General features: G+C 45.4%; 1 protein-coding gene across 4 annotated transcripts in view; it reads right to left on the reverse strand.

The window, feature by feature from the left end:
* mad1l1 (mitotic arrest deficient 1 like 1) overlaps window positions 1-21442 on the reverse strand; it is a 1358866-nt gene that overhangs the window by 959457 nt on the left and 377967 nt on the right. For all 4 annotated transcript variants that reach the window (XM_072481041.1, XM_072481043.1, XM_072481040.1 and 1 more), the window contains exon 12: window positions 16580-16717. In XM_072481041.1, coding sequence (XP_072337142.1) covers window positions 16580-16717 — 138 coding nt within the window. The remainder of the gene's footprint in view (window positions 1-16579; window positions 16718-21442) is intronic.

The following is a 21442-nucleotide window of genomic DNA, read 5'->3' on the forward strand; positions in this document are numbered from 1 at the left end:
TATGGCAATAGTATTGTATTATGTTTCAACTTGCAGCATGACCAATAGAAACATTCTCAGTATATCACTCTAACGCAATTATTATTTAGAGATTCAATAGACGCCTTTATCCAAGGCAACATATAGCACATGCTCTGTGCCGTACCTCACATTTTCATTAGATGTATTCCACCATGATAAATTAAAGGTTTATGGAGCATTCAGGGCCTTATTTTGTGAACTGGGACTCTTTCAGGACAGTGCCTCAGCTGAAGACAGCCCCTGGAAAGCATGAATGTACAGTCACCCTACTTTAAATACATTCACACCTCAGATTACAAATTATTTACAAACATAGAAACACTCTTCAAAAAAAATGCACTGTGAGCAGTGTTAAGACCCGAGATCTTGTCTTACCCAAGAGGATATAAACAAACTTCCCCCAATATTGCCTTTTCTCAGCCGAATGCAGCATACTCCAAACTTGCTATACCACCACCTGATCCTCTGATTGGCTAAGTATCAACCAGGTATCATCCTGGGGTCTCTGTGGGTGCACAGGGCAATGTGAATGATGTGAATAGGGCTACTGATCAATGTGATCATGCTGAGTGACTGGTCGGGCTCTCAATAACGGTGGGTGACAGGATCCAGACGATGCCCTTGGGCATCATTTCGTCCCTGCATGAGGGCAAGTGACAGACTTCCTTCCATCAGACCATGGCCACCAGCCTGGTACTGAACACATGACTTATTTACCTAGCTTAGTCTTCAATATACTTATGGTATTTGCTTCTATTGTTCCATATGGCAGCAAACTTTACATTCTCAGCACTATAGTGATAAATAAGTTTCTCCTGAATTCTTTATTGATTCCTAATTATCTTATAGTTGTGACGCTTAGTTTTGGTTCCCCTGAAAGTTGAAACATCTTTACTTCTAACCATTTGAACTGCCACATAATTTTAATGGCCTCCAGTGATTCCTGCCAAAAACTCACAGATGCAACATCAGGTAAGATTTGGATGGGGTCAGCCTTGATGCCCCCTCACTGTTGAATACCTTAATCAACATTCAATGTTCAGGCCCATACATGTGGAACAGCCACTGAGGCCAGGTAGGCGTGACAGCGCCATCTTCAGGAATGCAATGGAGAAAATGATCAAATTCAACAAAAATAAACAGATCCCAAACAAATATGAAATTTGTTTTTTTTGAAGGAGTGATGAATCTCACTTAGAAAGTAGAAATGCAACAAATTTTAGTATCGGGATCACTGTCAACATAGTCCATCCTCTTTCAGCTTATGCTGGGATTCAATCACCTTTGGCTGATGAGGTTGAATATGAAAATTACACCACATTTATGCTGAACTAATTTATGTCTTGATGGTGCCATATGTGCACTCAAATGTGGGTGGCATGGTGGCGCAATGGTTAGCACAGCTGCTTCACAGTACCATGGACCCGGTTTCAATTCCAGCCTTGGGTGACTGCGTGGAGTTTGCATTTTCTCGTCCCTGCGTGGGTTTCCTCCCACAGTCCAAAGATGTGCAGGTTAGGTAGGGTTACGGGGCGTGGGCCTAGGTAGGGTGTTCTTTCAGAGAGTCGGTGCAGACACGATGAGCCAAATGGCCTCCTTCCACACTTTAGAAATTACTTAATTGCAAGTTTGACAAAGTTGACACATTAAATGCCATATGTTCAGCCTCCAGTTGTAGAAATAATTTCTGACCCCGAACCATACTTCATGCACAGTATTTTGAAGTAGATATAACATAATATTGATCATCCTCCTTTCATACTTCGGAACGCACAAGTTCAAATGATAGACCTGTTTGTCACTCTGCTCTCTCAGTCTCAATTAACCATACTTTTCACAATATTGTCAGTGCAATACCTTGCACTGCCAAAAAAGGAAAAAATGCTGGAAACACTCATGTCAAACTGAATCTGTGGAAAAAAGTAAAGTAGGTAACATTTCTGGCCAAGACCTTTCATCAGAATATTGTAGAATCAGCACAGTACAAGAATGCAGGGACAAGATGGCACAGCATATTGGGATAACTACTTCCAGGTATGATTCAGTTTCCTCTCCTCAACTTTGCCAGCTACCAATCCAACTGTGCTGCAGTGAAGAAGCTCTAAGTGAACGGAGGGATAAGCAGACACAAAGCTGTTATCAGTCCACCATTGAATACCTCTAAGTGACAAGTTGACAATCATCTTGATAGTCTGGATGCAAGAAACCTGGTCTCTTAGTCTCAAGAGACACAGAGCACAGTGAGTTCTGTGAATAAAAAAACTGGAGACATGGGAAAGAATAAATGATACACACTCTCACATTAGAAAATGTGAAAGCATTCAGCCTACCCAGCTCTATTCTAAAGGTAAAATATTTATTCTTGCGATGTACACATTTCTGGCAAGTCAAGAGTTTAGTGACCATCCATCATTGCCCTGAGGTAGTGTTGAGTGCCTACTCGAACCACTGCAATCTGTGTTTTCTTCTTTTACTCGTTCATGGAATTTGAACAGACTTGTTGCCCGTCGCCTTTTCTTTTGATATGGCCGGAAAAGCAGCTACAGGTAAAGGTCAAAATCCCTTTAACTGCTTCAGCTGATGCCTACATGAACGGATCTCTCAGGGCAGAAGTTCATGTTGCGTGATGCTCTGGCCTGGATGACCAGAGTCAGACTTTGTGCTGTTCCTCATATTTAACTTGTACAACAAGTGGCCACATATTCAGTGGGCCATCATCAAGCAGTGCAAGGTTCTCCAGAATTTCTGTGGAAGGTTAAAACCAGGCCTCCACCACTTGGGTCTATTACCAGGTTGCAGTTAGTGATGATTGCAGTCAACCTGGAAGTGCGCTACCAAGAGGTGGGGTTGTCCTCAGTTTCTAGGATGTGAAGTGTGTTTCCAGTAGGGGCTGTGGGAATTCAGATGAGAGCCTGGGTGTTTTTTTTTGGTTCTTTGATAATGGGAGTGCTTTTTCAGCTATCGTCTCGGGGTGTTTTTTGAGAAGGGTGTCTTTCCTGTGGATATTGGGAGCTGCAATGTGTGCTGGCACAGAAAGCCAATCAAGCTGTGTTGGTCTCGACATTCCAGGAATATTGGCGTCCCAAAAGTGGAAAGCTACCACATTTGTGTGATGGCTCCTGAGCCAGGTTAAAGCAGCAGTACTCTGCTGTTGGGTAGAACAGGGCAGGTAAAGCAATGTGTTGTGAGTTGGCTCTGCTGCCTTAGGCGGTACTTGTTAGCTTCCATATGCAATTCGGTCTCGTCTTGGCCTTAGCTCCGTTGCTGTGGAGGTGTTGCTGGTAAGTCAATATACAGTCAAGAACGATGCCATGGTATTTTTCCACTGGGTCATGCATGAGCGGTCCCCCACAGATCTGGACATGAAGTTCATCCCTTGCCTTCAAGTTGTTCAGGTGAAAGTTCTCCAGAGAACATAGATCTTCAGTGAGTGGAAGAGTCAATGACTTTCATGTGGTCCTGTTAAGTGAGTTTTTCAACTTGAAAAACTGTAAACTAATGCTGTCACCATGGCCATCAGGCCAAGCAGTAAAAATCCGCTGCTTGTCCCTAAATTTCCATTGAGATGAGGTGTCCTCCTGAACCACTGCAGTCCATCTGATGTAAGGAAATCCACAGAGCCGTTTAGGAAGGGACTTCTAGGAATTTAACCCAGGACCAATGGTACATTCAAGTCAGGATTCTGTGAGACTGGAGGGGAGCTTGAAGGTTGGTGGTGTTCCAAGGCATCTGCTGCTATTTTCCTTTGGAGGTAGTGGAGATTACACTCTACCTTTACAGTACGCATAAAATAATCTTGATTCAAACGAGCATTGAAATTAGGACAATTTCAAATTCAGGATTTGAGTCTGATTACAGAACAAAGCAGGAGGAAGGAGTCTTGCACTCATTCTGCTTTTGATTTCCCCTTCCTGATGGAAACCTGGAGAGCCAGACATTTACAATGGAGCATGGGCCATATATAGTCTTTGACCACTTACATTTAAAATTGAAGATGGCAAGGGCACCTGTCCCAGGTCAGCAGAGTCTCCTTCAAATATGCAGATCGGAATGTAATGCTGTTTTCAAGGCTCAATCTTTTATTTTAACCACAACCTTGAGCAGGGGAAATAGCGATGGCTTCCCAATCCTTCAGAGATAAGAGTCAGAAGACGACCAGTACTAAGTTAAATTAATATTTCTGTTTCAGGTTTCCTTATGGACGAGGAGGGGTAGGAACTCTCCCACCCCTGGAATTGTAGCTCATTGCTCTCCGATCCATTTACCTGACTACTGAGCCCACTGCCACGAATCTCTAGCAGTGGCCTCCTGCCACCCAAATAATGAAAGAAAACGAGCGTAAAGTATAAGAAAATAGCAAAAGCTTTGATAAGTATACAAAAGGGAAGAGAGTAGCCAAAGTGAATGTTTGTCACTTGGAGGATGAAACCAGGGTGTTGATAGTGGGGAACACAGAAATGGCAGACACTAAATTAATATTTTGCCTCAGTTTTCAAGGTGGAGGACATTAGTACCATCACTCCGGCACCTATTCGGGTACACAGAAGGAGAATTCAGAATGTCCAATTCTCCTAACAAGCATGTCATGTTGGGTTCTGATGCACAAACGATCCAACACGGCTGGAGATGGTGTAACTCAATTTTATTAGCTACTTAACTTTAACAGCACACAGCTAACTTTGGTACGTGCATTACCAGCTAATCTGTGGACCCTGTCCTATTACTATCTGGGTGAGGCACTCAGCACATGGTGAATGTTTGAGTGGCAGGCTCTGAGCTCGGTACTCTGAGCTGGCTGCTGCTGGAATGAGCGGTAGCGTCCCCTGTTTTTATAGTGCGTGTGCCCTCACTGGTGATTGAAATGCTGATCTAAATATCATGACATCCCCCTTTTTTGCAAAGAATGTGTGCCTACACGATAATAAATAAAGAAGTGTGGTGAGTGCCTCTAATCATGTGTGTGCAATATTTACAACAATATGTACATGTGACTATATACACAGGAAGGTGCCAGGTGCGGAAACTATGTTACTCCAAGAACGAAACCAATGTCATTAACAAACAAGAACAAAATCTTAAACCATATGGCAAAAAGTCTGAAACAGTATGTCAGAACAAGTCAGTGAGTCCAATATGAAAAGGTTCATAAATTAAGTCTCTCAGGTGGGCGACGAATTTGGGTTGACCGCCTCAAGGGTGGGTCAGGATCCACCGGATGAGGAACGGGCCGGGCCAAGGTCGAGTGAGGAGGATACAGGGTGTCCGGAAGGTCAACAAAGTCCATTGCAGGGACAACAGGAGGGTGTGGCACAGGTGCAGGATCACGTAGCAAGCGTGGAACCAGGCGAAGGGCACGCCAATTGCAGCGACGAATAGAGCCATCAGGCAGACGAACCAGGAACGAGCGGGGAGCTATCTGTCGGTTGTCAACCAGTCGCCCTCCGGAAGGTATATGCGGACATTATCTCCAGGCGCCAGGGCAGGAAGATCAGTCGCCCGAGCATCATGTGTCGCCTTTTGTTGCTCACGCTGTTGCTGCATCCGCCGAAGTACCGGAGCATGGTCGAGGTCTGGGACGTGAATGGATGGCACAGTGTTCCTGAGGGTGCGACACATAAGCAGCTGGGCCGGCGATATGCCCGTGGACAGTGGGGCCGAGTAATCGGCCAGCAAGGCGACGCAGAAGTCAGATCCTGCATCAGCAGCCTTGCAGAGGAGCCTTTTAACGATATGGACGCCCTTTTCTGCTTTGCCATTCGACTGAGGATGCAGAGGACTGGACGTCACGTGTGTGAAGTTGTATGAGCTGGCAAAGGAAGACCATTCCTGACTCGCAAAGCAGGGGCCATTGTCTGACATCACGGTGAGCGGAATGCCATGGCGAGCAAAGGTCTCTTTGCAGGCCCGGATGACAGCCGGTGACGTGGTGTTGTGCAGGCGTATGACTCTGGATAGCTGGAAAGGTAGTCAATAGTGATGATGTAGTCCCTACCGAGTACATGGAACAGGTCCACGCCCACCTTCAACCAGGGGGACGTGACCAACTCATGGGGCTGAAGGGTCTCACGGGGTTGTGCCGGCTGAAACCGCTGACAGATGGGGCAATTGAACACAGTGTTAGCAATGTCCTCACTTATTCCCGGCCAGTACACAGCCTCTCGGGCCCTCCGCCGGCACTTCTCAACGCCGAGATGGCCTTCGTGCAGTTGTTCTAAAACAAGCCGGTGCATGCTGTGTGGGATCACGATGTGGTCCAGCTTCAGGAGGACACCATCAACGACTGCCAAGTCGTCCCGAACGTTGTAAAACTGTGGGCATTGTCCCTTGAACCACCCGTCCGTCATGTGGCGCATCACACGTTGCAGAAGGGGGTCGGCCGCAGTCTCACGTTGAATGTGGGCCAGGCATGCATCAGGGGCCGGCAGATTGGCAGAATTGAAGGCTACATGTGCGTCGACTTGGCAAACAAACCCCTCAGTGTCGGACGGTGTGTTGACTGCCCTGGACAGAGCGTCTGCTATGATGAGGTCCTTACCCGGGGTGTAAACAAGTTGAAAGTCGTACCTCCGGCGTTTGAGCAGAATGCGCTGGAGGCGAGGGGTCATATCGTTGAGGTCCTTTTGAACGATGCCAACCAGCGGGTGATGGTCAGTCTCCACGGTGAACTGGGGAGGGCCATACACATAGTCATGGAACTTGTCAACGCCAGTTAACAGGCCTCGGCACTCCTTTTCAATCTGCGCAATCTGCTGATACATTGTAGGTAGGTCTCACAGGTGCTGGCTTGCGTCCACTTCTGGTATCATGTCGTGTTGGGTGTTCTGATGCACAAACGATCAAACACGGCTGGAGATAGTGTAACTCAATTTTATTAGCTGCTTAATTATAACAGCACACTGCTAACTTGGGTACGTGCATTACCAGCTAATCTGTGGACCCTGTCCTATTACTATCTGGGTGAGGCACTCAGCACATGGTGAATGTCTGAGTGCAGGCTCTGAGCTTGGTGCTCTGAGCTGGCTGGTGCTGGAATGAGCAGGAACTGTAGTGTCCCCTGTTTTTATAGTGTGTGCGCTCTCACTGGTGATTGGCTGCAATGGTGTGTGTGTGTTGGTTGGTCCTACTGAATGTCCATCAGTGTGTGTTTGATTGCACCATGATATGCTGATCTAAATATCATGACAGTGGCTGATCCACAACTGCTGTGGTTCTTCGGCAGGTGGCTCCCCGCTCGTTCCTGGTTTGTCTACCAGATGGTTCCATTCTGCGCCATAATCGGCGTGCCCTTCGTCTCGTTCCGCGCTCGCTAAGTGATCCTCCGCCAGTGCCACGCCCTCCTGTTGTCCCTGACCTGGACTCTGCAGAGATTCCGGTTACTCTGCACTTGTGGGAGGAAACCGGAGCACCCGGAGGAAACCCACACAGACACGGGGAGAATGTGCAGACTCCGCACAGACAGTAATACAAGCCGGGAATGGAACCCGGGTCCCTGGCACTGAGAAGCAACAGTGCTAACCATATGAAGAGAGGCTGAGCTGTTTAGGCCTATACTCTCTCGAGTTTAGAAAAACGGGAAGAGATCCAATTGAGATATAAAAAATGAGAAAGGTATTGACAAAGTAGACGTAGAGGGGATATTTCCTCTTGTGGGGCAATCTAGAACAAGAGGTCACAGTTTCAGAACAAAGGGTATGGACTTAAAACACAGATGAGGATAAATTCCTTCCCTCAAAGGGTCGTGAATCTGTGGAATTCACTACCCCAGAGTGTGGTGAGTGCGGGTACTTTGAGTAAATTTAAGGAGGAGATAGACAGATTTTTAATTTGTAATGAGTTGAAGGGTTATGGAGAACGGGCAGGAAAGTGGAGTTGAGGCTGAAAGGGGATCAGCCATGATCGTATTGAATGGCAGAGCAAGCTCAAGGAGATGAACTGATAACTCCTGCTCCTAGTTCTTATAAATTAGAGTCGATTTCGGCGGGAGAACAGCTGGTGAGTGGTGAGTCAGTTTCAGCGGGAGCATTGCGGAAGGAGGTTGCTGGGAGGTAAGTCAACCTTTAAAAGCACTTGTCTTTGCAGGGGCAGGCCAGTCGATTTCGGCGGGAGAACAGCTGGTGAGTGGTGAGTCAGTTTCAGCGGGAGCATTGCGGAAGGAGGTTGCTGGGAGGTAAGTCAACCTTTAAAAGCACTTGTCTTTGCAGGGGCAGGCCAGTCCATTTCGGCGGGAGAACAGCTGGTGAGTGGTGAGTCAGTTTCAGCGGGAGCATTGCGGAAGGAGGTTGCTGGGAGGTAAGTCAACCTTTAAAAGCACTTGTCTTTGCAGGGGCAGGCCAGTCGATTTCGGCGGGAGAACAGCTGGTGAGTGGTGAGTCAGTTTCAGCGGGAGCATTGCGGAAGGAGGTTGCTGGGAGGTAAGTCAACCTTTAAAAGCACTTGTCTTTGCAGGGGCAGGCCAGTCGATTTCGGCGGGAGAACAGCTGGTGAGTGGTGAGTCAGTTTCAGCGGGAGCATTGCGGAAGGAGGTTGCTGGGAGGTAAGTCAACCTTTAAAAGCACTTGTCTTTGCAGGGGCAGGCCAGTCGATTTCGGCGGGAGAACAGCTGGTGAGTGGTGAGTCAGTTTCAGCGGGAGCATTGCGGAAGGAGGTTGCTGGGAGGTAAGTCAACCTTTAAAAGCACTTGTCTTTGCAGGGGCAGGCCAGTCGATTTCGGCGGGAGAACAGCTGGTGAGTGGTGAGTCAGTTTCAGCGGGAGCATTGCGGAAGGAGGTTGCTGGGAGGTAAGTCAACCTTTAAAAGCACTTGTCTTTGCAGGGGCAGGCCAGTCGATTTCGGCGGCGTGAGAACAGCTGGCTGTATAGTCAATTTCAGCAGGAGCTGAGAATTTTTTTTTTTTTTTTTAAATTTTAAATTAGTTTTTTAGGCGGGAACAGGAAGTCGACCCGCGGACGTCTGGGAAGACCCTCCCCAATAAATTCTGGTGGAGAGGAAACCCGAGACACTACACGTGTAGTGTCTCCCACCCGCCCTCCTCCTCTAACCTAATAATAAAACCCATTGGTCTGAGGTAAGTACCATATTTTAATATATTATTATTATTTTTTAGCCAGGTCTTGGTAGAAAGTTAGAGGAATTGCAGGGAAGGGAGTGCAATGTTCCTCCTGCAGGATGTTTGAGGTGAGGGATGCAGTTAGTGTCCCTGCTGATTTTACCTGCAGGAAGTGCTGCCATCTCCAGCTCCTCCAAGACCGAGTTAGGGAACTGGAGCTGGAGTTGGAAGAACTTCGGATCATTCGGGAGGCAGAAGGGGTCATAGATAGCAGCTTCAGGGAATTAGTTACACCAAAGATTGGAGATAGGTGGGTAACTGTAAGAGGGACTGGGAAAAAACAGTCAGTGCAGGGATCCCCTGCGGTCGTACCCCTGAGAAACAAGTATACCGCTTTGGATACTTGTGGGGGGGGGGGACTTACCAGGGGTAAGCCATGGGGTACGGGCCTCTGGCACGGAGTCTGTCCCTGTTGCTCAGAAGGGAAGGGGGGAGAGGAGCAGAGCATTAGTAATTGGGGACTCTATAGTCAGGGGCACAGATATGAGATTTTGTGGGAGCGTGAGAGACTCACGTTTGGTATGTTGCCTCCCAGGTGCAAGGGTACGTGATGTCTCGGATCGTGTTTTCCGGGTCCTTAGGGGGGAGGGGGAGCAGCCCCAAGTCGTGGTCCACATTGGCACCAACGACATAGGTAGGAAAGGGGACAAGGATGTCAGGCAGGCTTTCAGGGAGCTAGGATGGAAGCTCAGAACTAGAACAAACAGAGTTGTTATCTCTGGGTTGTTGCCCGTGCCACGTGATAGTGAGATGAGGAATAAGGAGAGAGATCATTTAAACACGTGGCTACAGGGATGGTGCAGGCGGGAGGGATTCAGATTTTTGGATAACTGGGGCTCTTTCTGGGGAAGGTGGGACCACTACAGACAGGATGGTCTACATCTGAACCTGAGGGGCACAAATATCCTGGGGGGGAGATTTGTTAGTGCTCTTTGGGGGGGTTTAAACTAATGCAGCAGGGGCATGGGAACCTGGATTGTGGTTTTAGGGTAAGGGAGAATGAGAGTATAGAGGTCAGGAGCACAGATTTGACGTCGCAGGAGGGGGCCAGTGTTCAGGTAGGTGGTTTGAAGTGTGTCTACTTCAATGCCAGGAGTATACGAAACAAGGTAGGGGAACTGGCAGCGTGGGTTGGTACCTGGGACTTCGATGTTGTGGCCATTTCGGAGACATGGATAGAGCAGGGACAGGAATGGATGTTGCAGGTTCCGGGGTTTAGGTGTTTTAGTAAGCTCAGAGAAGGAGGCAAAAGAGGGGGAGGTGTGGCGCTGCTAGTCAAGAGCAGTATTACGGTGGCGGAGAGGATGCTAGATGGGGACTCTTCTGCCGAGGTAGTATGGGCTGAAGTTAGAAACAGGAAAGGAGAGGTCACCCTGTTGGGAGTTTTTTATAGGCCTCCTAATAGTTCTAGGGATGTAGAGGAAAGGATGGCGAAGATGATTCTGGATATGAGCGAAAGTAACAGGGTAGTTATTATGGGAGATTTTAACTTTCCAAATATTGACTGGAAAAGATATAGTTCGAGTACAATAGATGGGTCGTTTTTTGTACAGTGTGTGCAGGAGGGTTTCCTGAAACAATATGTTGACAGGCCAACAAGAGGCGAGGCCACGTTGGATTTGGTTTTGGGTAATGAACCAGGCCAGGTGTTGGATTTGGAGGTAGGAGAGCACTTTGGGGACAGTGACCACAATTCGGTGACGTTTACGTTAATGATGGAAAGGGATAAGTATACACCGCAGGGCAAGAGTTATAGCTGGGGGAAGGGCAATTATGATGCCATTAGACGTGACTTGGGGGGGATAAGGTGGAGAAGTAGGCTGCAAGTGTTGGGCACACTGGATAAGTGGGGCTTGTTCAAGGATCAGCTACTGCGTGTTCTTGATAAGTATGTACCGGTCAGACAGGGAGGAAGGCGTCGAGCGAGGGAACCGTGGTTTACCAAGGAAGTGGAATCTCTTGTTAAGAGGAAGAAGGAGGCCTATGTGAAGATGAAGTGTGAAGTTTCGGTTGGGGCGATGGATAGTTACAAGGTAGCGAGGAAGGATCTAAAGAGAGAGCTAAGACGAGCAAGGAGGGGACATGAGAAGTATTTGGCAGGAAGGATCAAGGAAAACCCAAAAGCTTTCTATAGGTATGTCAGGAATAAGCGAATGACTAGGGAAAGAGTAGGACCAGTCAAGGACAGGGATGGGAAATTGTGTGTGGAGTCTGAAGAGATAGGCGAGATACTAAATGAATATTTTTCGTCAGTATTCACTCAGGAAAAAGATAATGTTGTGGAGGAGAATGCTGAGCCCCAGGCTAATAGAATAGATGGCATTGAGGTACGTAGGGAAGAGGTGTTGGCAATTCTGGACAGGCTGAAAATAGATAAGTCCCCGGGACCTGATGGGATTTATCCTAGGATTCTATGGGAGGCCAGGGAAGAGATTGCTGGACCTTTGGCTTTGATTTTTATGTCATCATTGGCTACAGGAATAGTGCCAGAGGACTGGAGGACAGCAAATGTGGTCCCTTTGTTCAAAAAGGGGAGCAGAGACAACCCCGGCAACTATAGGCCGGTGAGCCTCACGTCTGTAGTGGGTAAAGTCTTGGAGGGGATTATAAGAGACAAGATTTATAATCATCTAGATAGGAATAATATGATCAGGGATAGTCAGCATGGCTTTGTGAAGGGTAGGTCATGCCTCACAAACCTTATTGAGTTCTTTGAGAAGGTGACTGAACAGGTAGACGAGGGTAGAGCAGTTGATGTGGTGTATATGGATTTCAGCAAAGCGTTTGATAAGGTTCCCCACGGTAGGCTATTGCAAAAAATACGGAGGCTGGGGATTGAGGGTGATTTAGAGATGTGGATCAGAAATTGGCTAGCTGAAAGAAGACAGAGGGTGGTGGTTGATGGGAAATGTTCAGAATGGAGTACAGTCACAAGTGGAGTACCACAAGGATCTGTTCTGGGGCCGTTGCTGTTTGTCATTTTTATCAATGACCTAGAGGAAGGCGCAGAAGGGTGGGTGAGTAAATTTGCAGACGATACTAAAGTCGGTGGTGTTGTCGATAGTGTGGAAGGATGTAGCAGATTACAGAGGGATATAGATAAGCTGCAGAGCTGGGCCGAGAGGTGGCAAATGGAGTTTAATGTAGAGAAGTGTGAGGTGATTCACTTTGGAAGGAATAACAGGAATGCGGAATATTTGGCTAATGGTAAAGTTCTTGAAAGTGTGGATGAGCAGAGGGATCTAGGTGTCCATGTACATAGATCCCTGAAAGTTGCCACCCAGGTTGATAGGGTTGTGAAGAAGGCCTATGGAGTGTTGGCCTTTATTGGTAGAGGGATTGAGTTCCGGAGTCGGGAGGTCATGTTGCAGCTGTACAGAACTCTGGTACGGCCGCATTTGGAGTATTGCGTACAGTTCTGGTCACCGCATTATAGGAAGGACGTGGAGGCTTTGGAGCGGGTGCAGAGGAGATTTACCAGGATGTTGCCTGGTATGGAGGGAAAATCTTATGAGGAAAGGCTGATGGACTTGAGGTTGTTTTCGTTGGAGAGAAGAAGGTTAAGAGGAGACTTAATAGAGGCATACAAAATGATCAGGGGGTTGGATAGGGTGGACAGTGAGAGCCTTCTCCCGCGGATGGATATGGCTGGCACGAGGGGACATAACTTTAAACTGAGGGGTAATAGATATAGGACAGAGGTCAGAGGTAGGTTCTTTACGCAAAGAGTAGTGAGGCCGTGGAATGCCCTACCTGCTACAGTGGTGAACTCGCCAACATTGAGGGCATTTAAAAGTTTATTGGATAAACATATGGATGATAATGGCATAGTGTAGGTTGGATGGCTTTTGTTTCGGTGCAACATCGTGGGCCGAAGGGCCTGTACTGCGCTGTATTGTTCTATGTTCTATTAATACCCCTGAAATATCACAGGAGCAGGAGAGCAAAATGTCATGGAATATTCCCAAGTTATTGGACAAATTTCAATCTGATCGATTAATCATCTGCACTAATAAATGGTGATGTGATTCAATATCTGGTGTAGGTTTTATTTAAATTTTTCCAATTAAGGGGGAAAATAGCATGGCCAATCCACCTTGCCTGCACATCTTTAGGTTGTGGGGGCGAGACCCATGCAGACAAGGGGCGAATGTGGAAATTCCACAGTGACAGTGACCAGGGGCCGAGATCAAACCTGGGTCCTCGGCACATCAGTGAGGCAGCAGTGCTAACCACCGTGCCACCCTCCTGGTGAGGTTTTAAAAAGGGTTTGGAAAATGTCATGAAGCAAGTAGCTCTTCTTCTGAAACGGAGAGTAGAGAATTGAAGGCAAATATTTGGCATATACTTGCATAATTGCTTTACCTGGCAAACAGTCTCACAACATAGACAATAATGCGGAGATTAAGAAATCCAACATGCTATAATTAAACTTTAACGGGGCTGGGCAGAGTGGGGGACAGAAAGGGTGAGGATGGAGAAACGGAGAGAGAGAAAGAGACAGAGAGAGGGGCAGTGTGCAAGTCAATGAGAGAACTGTGTTGAGCGAAAATATTTTGATCTAAATTTTTTAAAATATTTTTTACAGTACCCAATTAATTTTTTCCAATTAAGGGGAAATTTAGCGTGGCCAATCCACCTACCCTGCACATCTTTGGGTTGTAGGGGTGAAACCCACGCAAACACGGGGAGAATATGCAAACTCCATACGGACAGTGACCCAGAGCCGGGATTGAACCTGAGACCTCGGCGCCGTGAGGCAGCAGTGCCTTACTCACTGCGCCACCGTGCTGCCCTATTTTGATCTAAGTTTATCTAATATTTGACAGGAGAAAGGGAGTACACCATGGAATGTTAATTAAACATAATGCGGCAAACAACTGACATCTAAAATACTGAGAACATTCCAAGCTCAGTTTCAAAATATTGCAAGGTCATTATAAATCACACTCTCATGGTCATATCTTTAATTGGACATTCTGAATTCTCCCTCAGTGTACCCAAACAGGCGCCTCGGGGGTTTTCACAGTAGCTTCATTGCAGTGTTAATGGAAGCCTACTTGTGACAATAATAAAGATTATTATTATAAAAATCAATTGACTCTGCATTCAGTAGAAAAACTATCTCAGTTCATTATTCAATGCTTTTACTGATTGCATCTCATATTTTCAGAAGTTACTGTAAAGATAACCTTTAATGCACTTTAGCTTTCACAGAATGCCCAGTTAAAATGACAAGTTACTTCTGAAGCACCACGAAGGAAGTCGCAACTCTTAAACAAATCAGACCCTTGTTGAACACTTAAACCAAAGTTGCATTTCTGCTGAATTGCTAAATAATTAACCGATTTTTAAACGGTACCAGCAGCACAATATTTGGTGTATGATGCTTTAAAGCGGATTGCAGACATTTTTTTCAAGCCCTAGGGTGTAACAAGGATATTGTCTGGCAGTAGCAGCATGAATGGGTAAAGTGGTTTGTGGACAGTACTCACTAACCATGCAATCACTGGAAGATACTGTCAAAATGCCTTTGACCATCAGTTCTGGAAGAATTAAACACCTGAAGAATGGCATCAAAACAATAAGGATGGAATAACATAACTGAATTGAACTGCTAACTGTGGTGGGGTGAACTAGCATGACTGCAATACAAAAAAAGAACAAGAGGTGACAAGAAATTGCAGGAGTATTGAGTATTTTATGAAACCATTCAGAATACACTTCTTCCTTCTTGAAAATACTTTTCTAACAAAGCATCATTTTAAATGTTAATTAGAGTAATTATAACTCATCCTGAAAAATGTGTAAATTTCCATCACCCATTTGATGGAGGATTGTGTAAAAATGCAAGATTAATTTGGACAAAAGCATTGCGGAATAAAACCCTACCGTCTCCCCATGACAAGATACGGTCCCAACTATTTCATCTGAACATCCATTCTGATGGTTGATTGCCCTCTGTGTAGTGCTATATCACTCAAAATCCATTAGAAACTCAATGTTCACAACAAATGAGTTTAATAATCCAAATGATTTACAATTAAGTCAATACTGCAATCTGTAATTGCACTATCGCCTTGGAAAAACATTTGGCAAACCTGCACACAGAGAAAACAATTATGCATTTTCCCCCCCAATATCTTAAGGGCAGCACGGTGGCAAGCACTGATGCCTCACAGCGCCAGGGACTCGGGTTCAATTCCAACCTTGGGTGACTGTGTGGAGTTTGCATCTTCTCGCAATGCCTGCATAGGTTTCCTCCGGGTGCTCCAGTTTCCCTCCCATAGTTCAAAGCTAAATTGTCCCTTAATGTTCAAAGATGTGTAGGTTAGGTTATGGGGCTGCAGGAATAGGGCAGGGAAGTGGGCCTAGGTAGGGTACTCTTTCAGAGGGTCAGTACAACTAGATGGACTGAATGGCTTCCTTGTGGACTATCAGGATTCTATCACACGTTAAAAAAAAAATGTATAAGACAATTTAGTGCATAGAGTTTAACAGCATAGAAATAGCCCATTCAGCCCAACTTTAAAAAAATTAATTTACAGGATGTGGGTGTCGCTGGTTAGGCCAGCATTTATTGCCCATCCCTAGTTGCCCTCAGAAGGTGGTGGTGAGTTGTCTTCTTGAACCGCTGCAGTCCTTCAGGTAGGTACACTCACTGTGCTGTTAGGGAGGGAGTTCCAGGATTTTGTCCCAGTGATAGCAAAGGAACGGTGATATATTTCCAAGTCAGGATGGTGAGTGACTTGGAGGGGAACCTCCAAGTGAAGGGGTTTCCAGGTATCAGATGCTCTTGTCCTTCTAGATGGTAGTCGGCGTGGATTTGGGAGATGCTGTCTAAGGAACCATGGTGAGTTACAGCAGTGCATCTTGTAGATGGTTCACAAGGCTGCCAATGTTCGCCGGTGGTGGAGGGTTTGAATGTCTGGGGAAGGAGAGGAAATCAAGCATGCTGCTTTGTCCTGGATGTTGTCGAGCTTCTTGAGTGTTCTTGGAGCTGCACTCATCCGTCTTTACCATCTTATTTCATCTCACTCTATCAACAAACCTTTCTTTTCCTTCCTTCATGTATTTTTCTAACTTCCCTTTAAATGCATCCATTCAATCGCTTCAACCACTCCATGTGAATGGATGTGCTTCTTATTCTCACCACAGTCAAGTAAGTTTCTCCTGAATTCCTACTAGATTTATTAGTGACTAATAATGTTAGAAAGATCATCTAGTGTACATTCTGCACATGTTCCACAGATCTCTGCTTTGCCAGCCTTGTTTCTGTGTTTGAGATATTTACATTCAAATGTCATCGTCATCTAATTTTAAGGCATGTGTATATTTATGAAAGCTTTTTCACAAAAAACTACGATTTGTTAAGCAAACTCCAAATGTCTGGAATCTCATTCAATGCAACAAATTGTCCAATTTGCGACAGATGAGCCAGTCGTTGCTTACCTCCAGCTCAGAAATATGGGCATGTAGTTCCTGAGCCATATCTTCCGCTTCACGTGCCCTTCGGTTCAGCTGTGGCGAATAATTGGTAACCAACTCATTATCATAAGAATCCAAAATGCCTTTCATCCCATCACGAGCCTGCAACACAAACGCAGATTACCAGCCTTAAAATTCTGCTATTTATACTCAGAAATACTTGGCTGCATCGAATGACTTGGGAGGATGAAGCTTGCCTTTTAAGTAAATAGAGCTCAAATTTTCAACTTCTTTACATCCACTTTCTTCATTGCCACCAAACAAAATAAAGACTTGCATTCACATATCACCTTTCAAGACCAGAGGACTTAACGGCCAAAGAAGCACAACAACACTGCTGTAATGCAAGAAACACAGCAGCTAACTTGCAACACAACAAGCTTCCACAAAGAGCTATGTGATAATGACCAGATAATCGGTTCATGTGATGTTGACTAAAAGATAAATATTGGCCAGGGCACTGTTGCCATGGGATCTTTTATACACACCTGAAAGATGGCCCCTCCAACAGTGCAGCACTCCCTCAGTACTACAATGGGGTGTCGGTCTTGATTTTTGGAGTGGGTAGTGAACTTACAATTGTTTGATTCAGAGGTGAATGTGCTACGAACTGAGACACAATTGAAACACGTGGGAACAGACATGATAAGATAATACAGGTATTGCCATCTTTCCGGTATTCCAAAACTCACTAAACAACTGGGATTACTGGACAAGATCAAGTTTGAAAATTCCGCTGCTGCTTTGCTCGGAAAATCATGAGCGGGATTCTCTGGCCTCCCACTGTGTTTCTCGATGGTGGGCACACCTTTCGCTGGTGGCGGTATTCTCTGCTCCCTCCACTGTTAATGGGAATTCTCATTGAAGCCACGTCACGCTGACAGGAAACCCTCAAGTGTGTGTGTGCTGCCGGCAGGACCAGAGAACCCTGTCGCCATCGAATGGCGAGAAAATTCAGGTGCATATCTTTCAAAAATGTTTTTTTATTAAATATGAAAAAGCATTTTATTATCTGGCCACTTGGATGGTGACCTGGAGATCTTTGTTAAAGGTTATAAGTTCACCTTCCACTTCCAGTGGCGGCCATGAGCTGAGCATTCACACAAAATGTGACTCTCATGGGAACTTCTTACTAAGCCCATTTAACCGATCAAACGGACACGAAAACACCACAAAATCCCCCAACTTCACCATCGACCAAAATGGCCAACCGACTAACCGCAAAGCCTGAAAAACAGCAGAAGTTGGGAAAGGAAGACCCAACCTCAGAACGAGAGGACACGTGCAGCGAAACAGGGCAGACCCAGTAGGGTCATCAACTCAAACGCCGACCCATTCATCGATGGAGAAGGAATTGCTGGGGTTTCTCTCAATAGAGTTGCAGAATCACAGCGACTCAACATAAGAGGACCTTATGTCGGCCATGAGGTTGGAAATAGAAACCACACTGGCCCCCATAAAGGAGGCAATGACAGAACGGAGCGCAGACTGGAGACCCAGGAATGATGGTGCGGGACCTCGCGAAATCAGCCACCAACCAGGGCGACCGGATTGCCTCCCTCGAAGCAGAAGAAGCAAAGTTTGTAATGACCCACAAAGCACTCAAGGTGAAAGTTGACGATCAGGAGGACAGGTTCCATCAACAGAGCCTGAGAATTGTCAGGCTACCAGAGAGCGCAGAGGGGAGGAAGCCGACAGAATACGTTGCGAAGATGTTCGAGAAACTGATTGGAGAAGAAAGCTTTACCAAACCCCCAGAAGTGGACCGGGCCCACAGGTCACTCCGGCAAAAAACCAAATCAAGAAACCACCATGGGTGATAATTGTGAAACTACACAATTTCAGGACACAAGGCGGATTCTTAACTGGGTGAGGAGCACACATTTGTGTGGGTAGAAGGACACACAATTTTATCTACCAAGAGATTGGAGCCAACCTGGTCAAGCACAGGGCAGAGTTTAACTGAGCCAAACTGGCACTTTTTAAAAGTAAAGTTCAGTTTGGCATATGGTACCCAGCGAGGCTGTGGGTCACGTTTAATAGCAAAGAACTCTATTTTAAATCGTCGGAGTAAGTGCAGGGTTTGACCCCACCATACCAAAAGGTATGTTTAAATGGCCAATGTGAATATTAGTAAACAGATGGATGGTAATGAATAGGTGGAATATTAGTGAGTGGTTGGAATGTTAGTGAATAGGTGGAATGTTAGTGAATGGGTCAATGCCAGTGAATGGGTCAATGCTAGTGGATGGCTGAATGTTAGTGAATGGGTGAATGTTAGTGAATAGGTAAGGTGGGTGAGGTTAAGTGGGTAGGTAAGCGAGAGGTGTGATGTCAGAGGAGTGTTCAGGTTGGGTCAGGGTCATCAGAGGAGTGTTCAGGTTAGATCAGGAGAGTAGTCCGGTCGCAGGATAGTCAGGTTGTCACAGGTGAAGTCAATTCTGTAATTGCCCAGGAGTCAGACTCGGACTTTTCTGTCTAATATTTCCTTGGTAACTATCCAGATAAGTAAGTTGCAAGTGCCCCAGGTCTGCAATTCTGAATTTCAGAGAGATCCTGGGGAGCAGAGGAATTGCCCATCGGAAGTTCAGAGTTCCTGGGCAATTCCCTCACAGATCAGCGCATCGGGATCTCCAATGATCCAGAGACGGGAAGATTAAGGGCCAATGATTACCCCAAAAAAACACTGTTTTATTACTAAATGTAATTTAAGAAAAGTCTTTGGACATTCAAAGTATGTTGTTTTTGAAAAACTTGAGATTGCTATTCAGAAAAATTATACCAAATACATCAGAACCAAAAAATTAGCAAAGCACACAACTGCATGACAGTGGGTAGCATTGATTTTGATGTTCTGATGCTGATTTAACCAACAAATGAAACTGCTGGATTTTACAGCCCAAGCTTGGAAATATCTTTTAAGTAACCCAAGAAAATTTTAAGCAGACGGTGAGAACATCTCAGTAATATAACGACAAATCACTTTAACTCTCCAAATAACATGGACGCCCATGATGTAGGTTAGCTTGGTAGGTTCCAGTAAATAATCTGCCAAACACATATATGAAAATATCTTTGTGACTTTTAGATAGTTTGTGTTTCAAGCTGTCAAATACTGCCCACGGACCGATATCATTGCAGCTTTCCTTCTGACCGTAAGTTAATTTGAAGCCAACTGTCTATTTAAGCTGTGTGGTCTATATGAATTTCCACCCCACAATTGTTCCACTCCCCAATCTGAGATCTCTGGAGCTACTACATGGTAAACTTTTCTGTCAAATTCCATCTCGGCATTTCCAGCTTTTGATGAACAGACAATTTAATACCATCGTCCTCGGATTCCCTAGGTGCAGATCAGTTTCCAATGATCTTGCGCAGGGAGTTGAATCAGTCATGCACTCAATGCTCTAGTTCCAACATATGTATAGCACAAGGAAGCTAAATCTGTATCCCGCGAAGGACAAGCTCACAATAAGAAGTGCATAAAGGGACCATGTTTATGCAAGCAGCGATAGCTTACCAATTCTCCATGGTAGGTGGCTCAGTAAAAAAAAACAGGCTCATTTTGGATTGCTTTCTTTGGCAATGGTTAGGGAGGCTTCCAAACATTCCTTAGGGAGATATCTACTCCTTACTTGAAAGAAGAATATGTGAAGGATGAATGGTCAGATAAAAGACCTCTAAAAAGCGAGGTCCCAATATGAATTAAGTCCCACACTATTAGTTAACTGTCAATGAAGTGAAAAGTGATTGAATCCTTGGATGGCACAAATTAAGAGTGTGCATTGAATAGCATCCAAAAGACGAGAGATTGATTTTTCAGACTTGGTGCTTACCCATGTTTTGAATAATGCATGAAACAAAGATTAATTATTTCATATTGGTGTCTTTCAAAATTCGAATGACAGTAAATTGACTTATCTGCAGGTATTATCCCAGCTGCATGATTCTGAAGAATTCACAACCTTTTTTTCTTCAATTTCAAATATGAAATAAATTACTTCTTATTCTAAACCAATGACCCATGCTGCAATGCCAATCCTCAGATGCTGGCATGCCCTCAGCACTTAGCCACGGTAGACATTCTTTTTATGATAGGCTGTAGACTTGAAGGAAAAAAATAGCCAGAAAGAAAAATACTACAAATACTATGGTTGCTGGCCATTTGTTTTCAGGGATTTTAAAAGAACCATAGCAACAGCAACTGTTACCCACATGTTGCTATCAGCTGCAATAAATAATAAACTGCCCGACTTACTTTATTGGTCCAATCTCACTTTTTCCTTCAGTTTTATGAGCATCCAACAGATTGGACACGTTGACCTCTGCCTGATGGCGGCCAGATTTGGGCGTAAATGCAAATGGCACTGGGTAACTTGATAAAACTGTAAAGTACTCGGTCTGAGAGGCGAGAATCAACCAGAGCAGTGGGGCTGCAAAAAGCAGAGAGGGATGGCGCGAGCTTAGTCCAAGAGGTGAGAGACAGCAAGAGCAGCAAGCAGTGGGGGGGGAAGGCGAGAGCTCAGCCAGATCAGTGGGGTTCCAAGGAGCAGAGAGGAAAGCGCAGCTTAAACCTGCAGCACATGTTGCATTTGAGACAGAAAAGAAATCAGTGACCTTTAAGAAAACTCTAAGTCAATTGGTTGCTGCGTAACTGCTTAAGGACAATCTGTAAAGAGCTGGAACTTCAAAAAATGTAAACTTTTAAATAACTTAAATAACCTACCTTATAATTATTTAGAAACACGAGCGGAAGCAAAGAAAGAAATGAGTGAGTCCATTATTTATTTTATTCCTAACTGACGCGGTTATTGGATTACTATGGTT

Source organism: Scyliorhinus torazame, chromosome 17 (genome assembly GCF_047496885.1).
Source record: "Scyliorhinus torazame isolate Kashiwa2021f chromosome 17, sScyTor2.1, whole genome shotgun sequence".
In the NCBI taxonomy this organism is placed as follows: domain Eukaryota; kingdom Metazoa; phylum Chordata; class Chondrichthyes; order Carcharhiniformes; family Scyliorhinidae; genus Scyliorhinus; species Scyliorhinus torazame.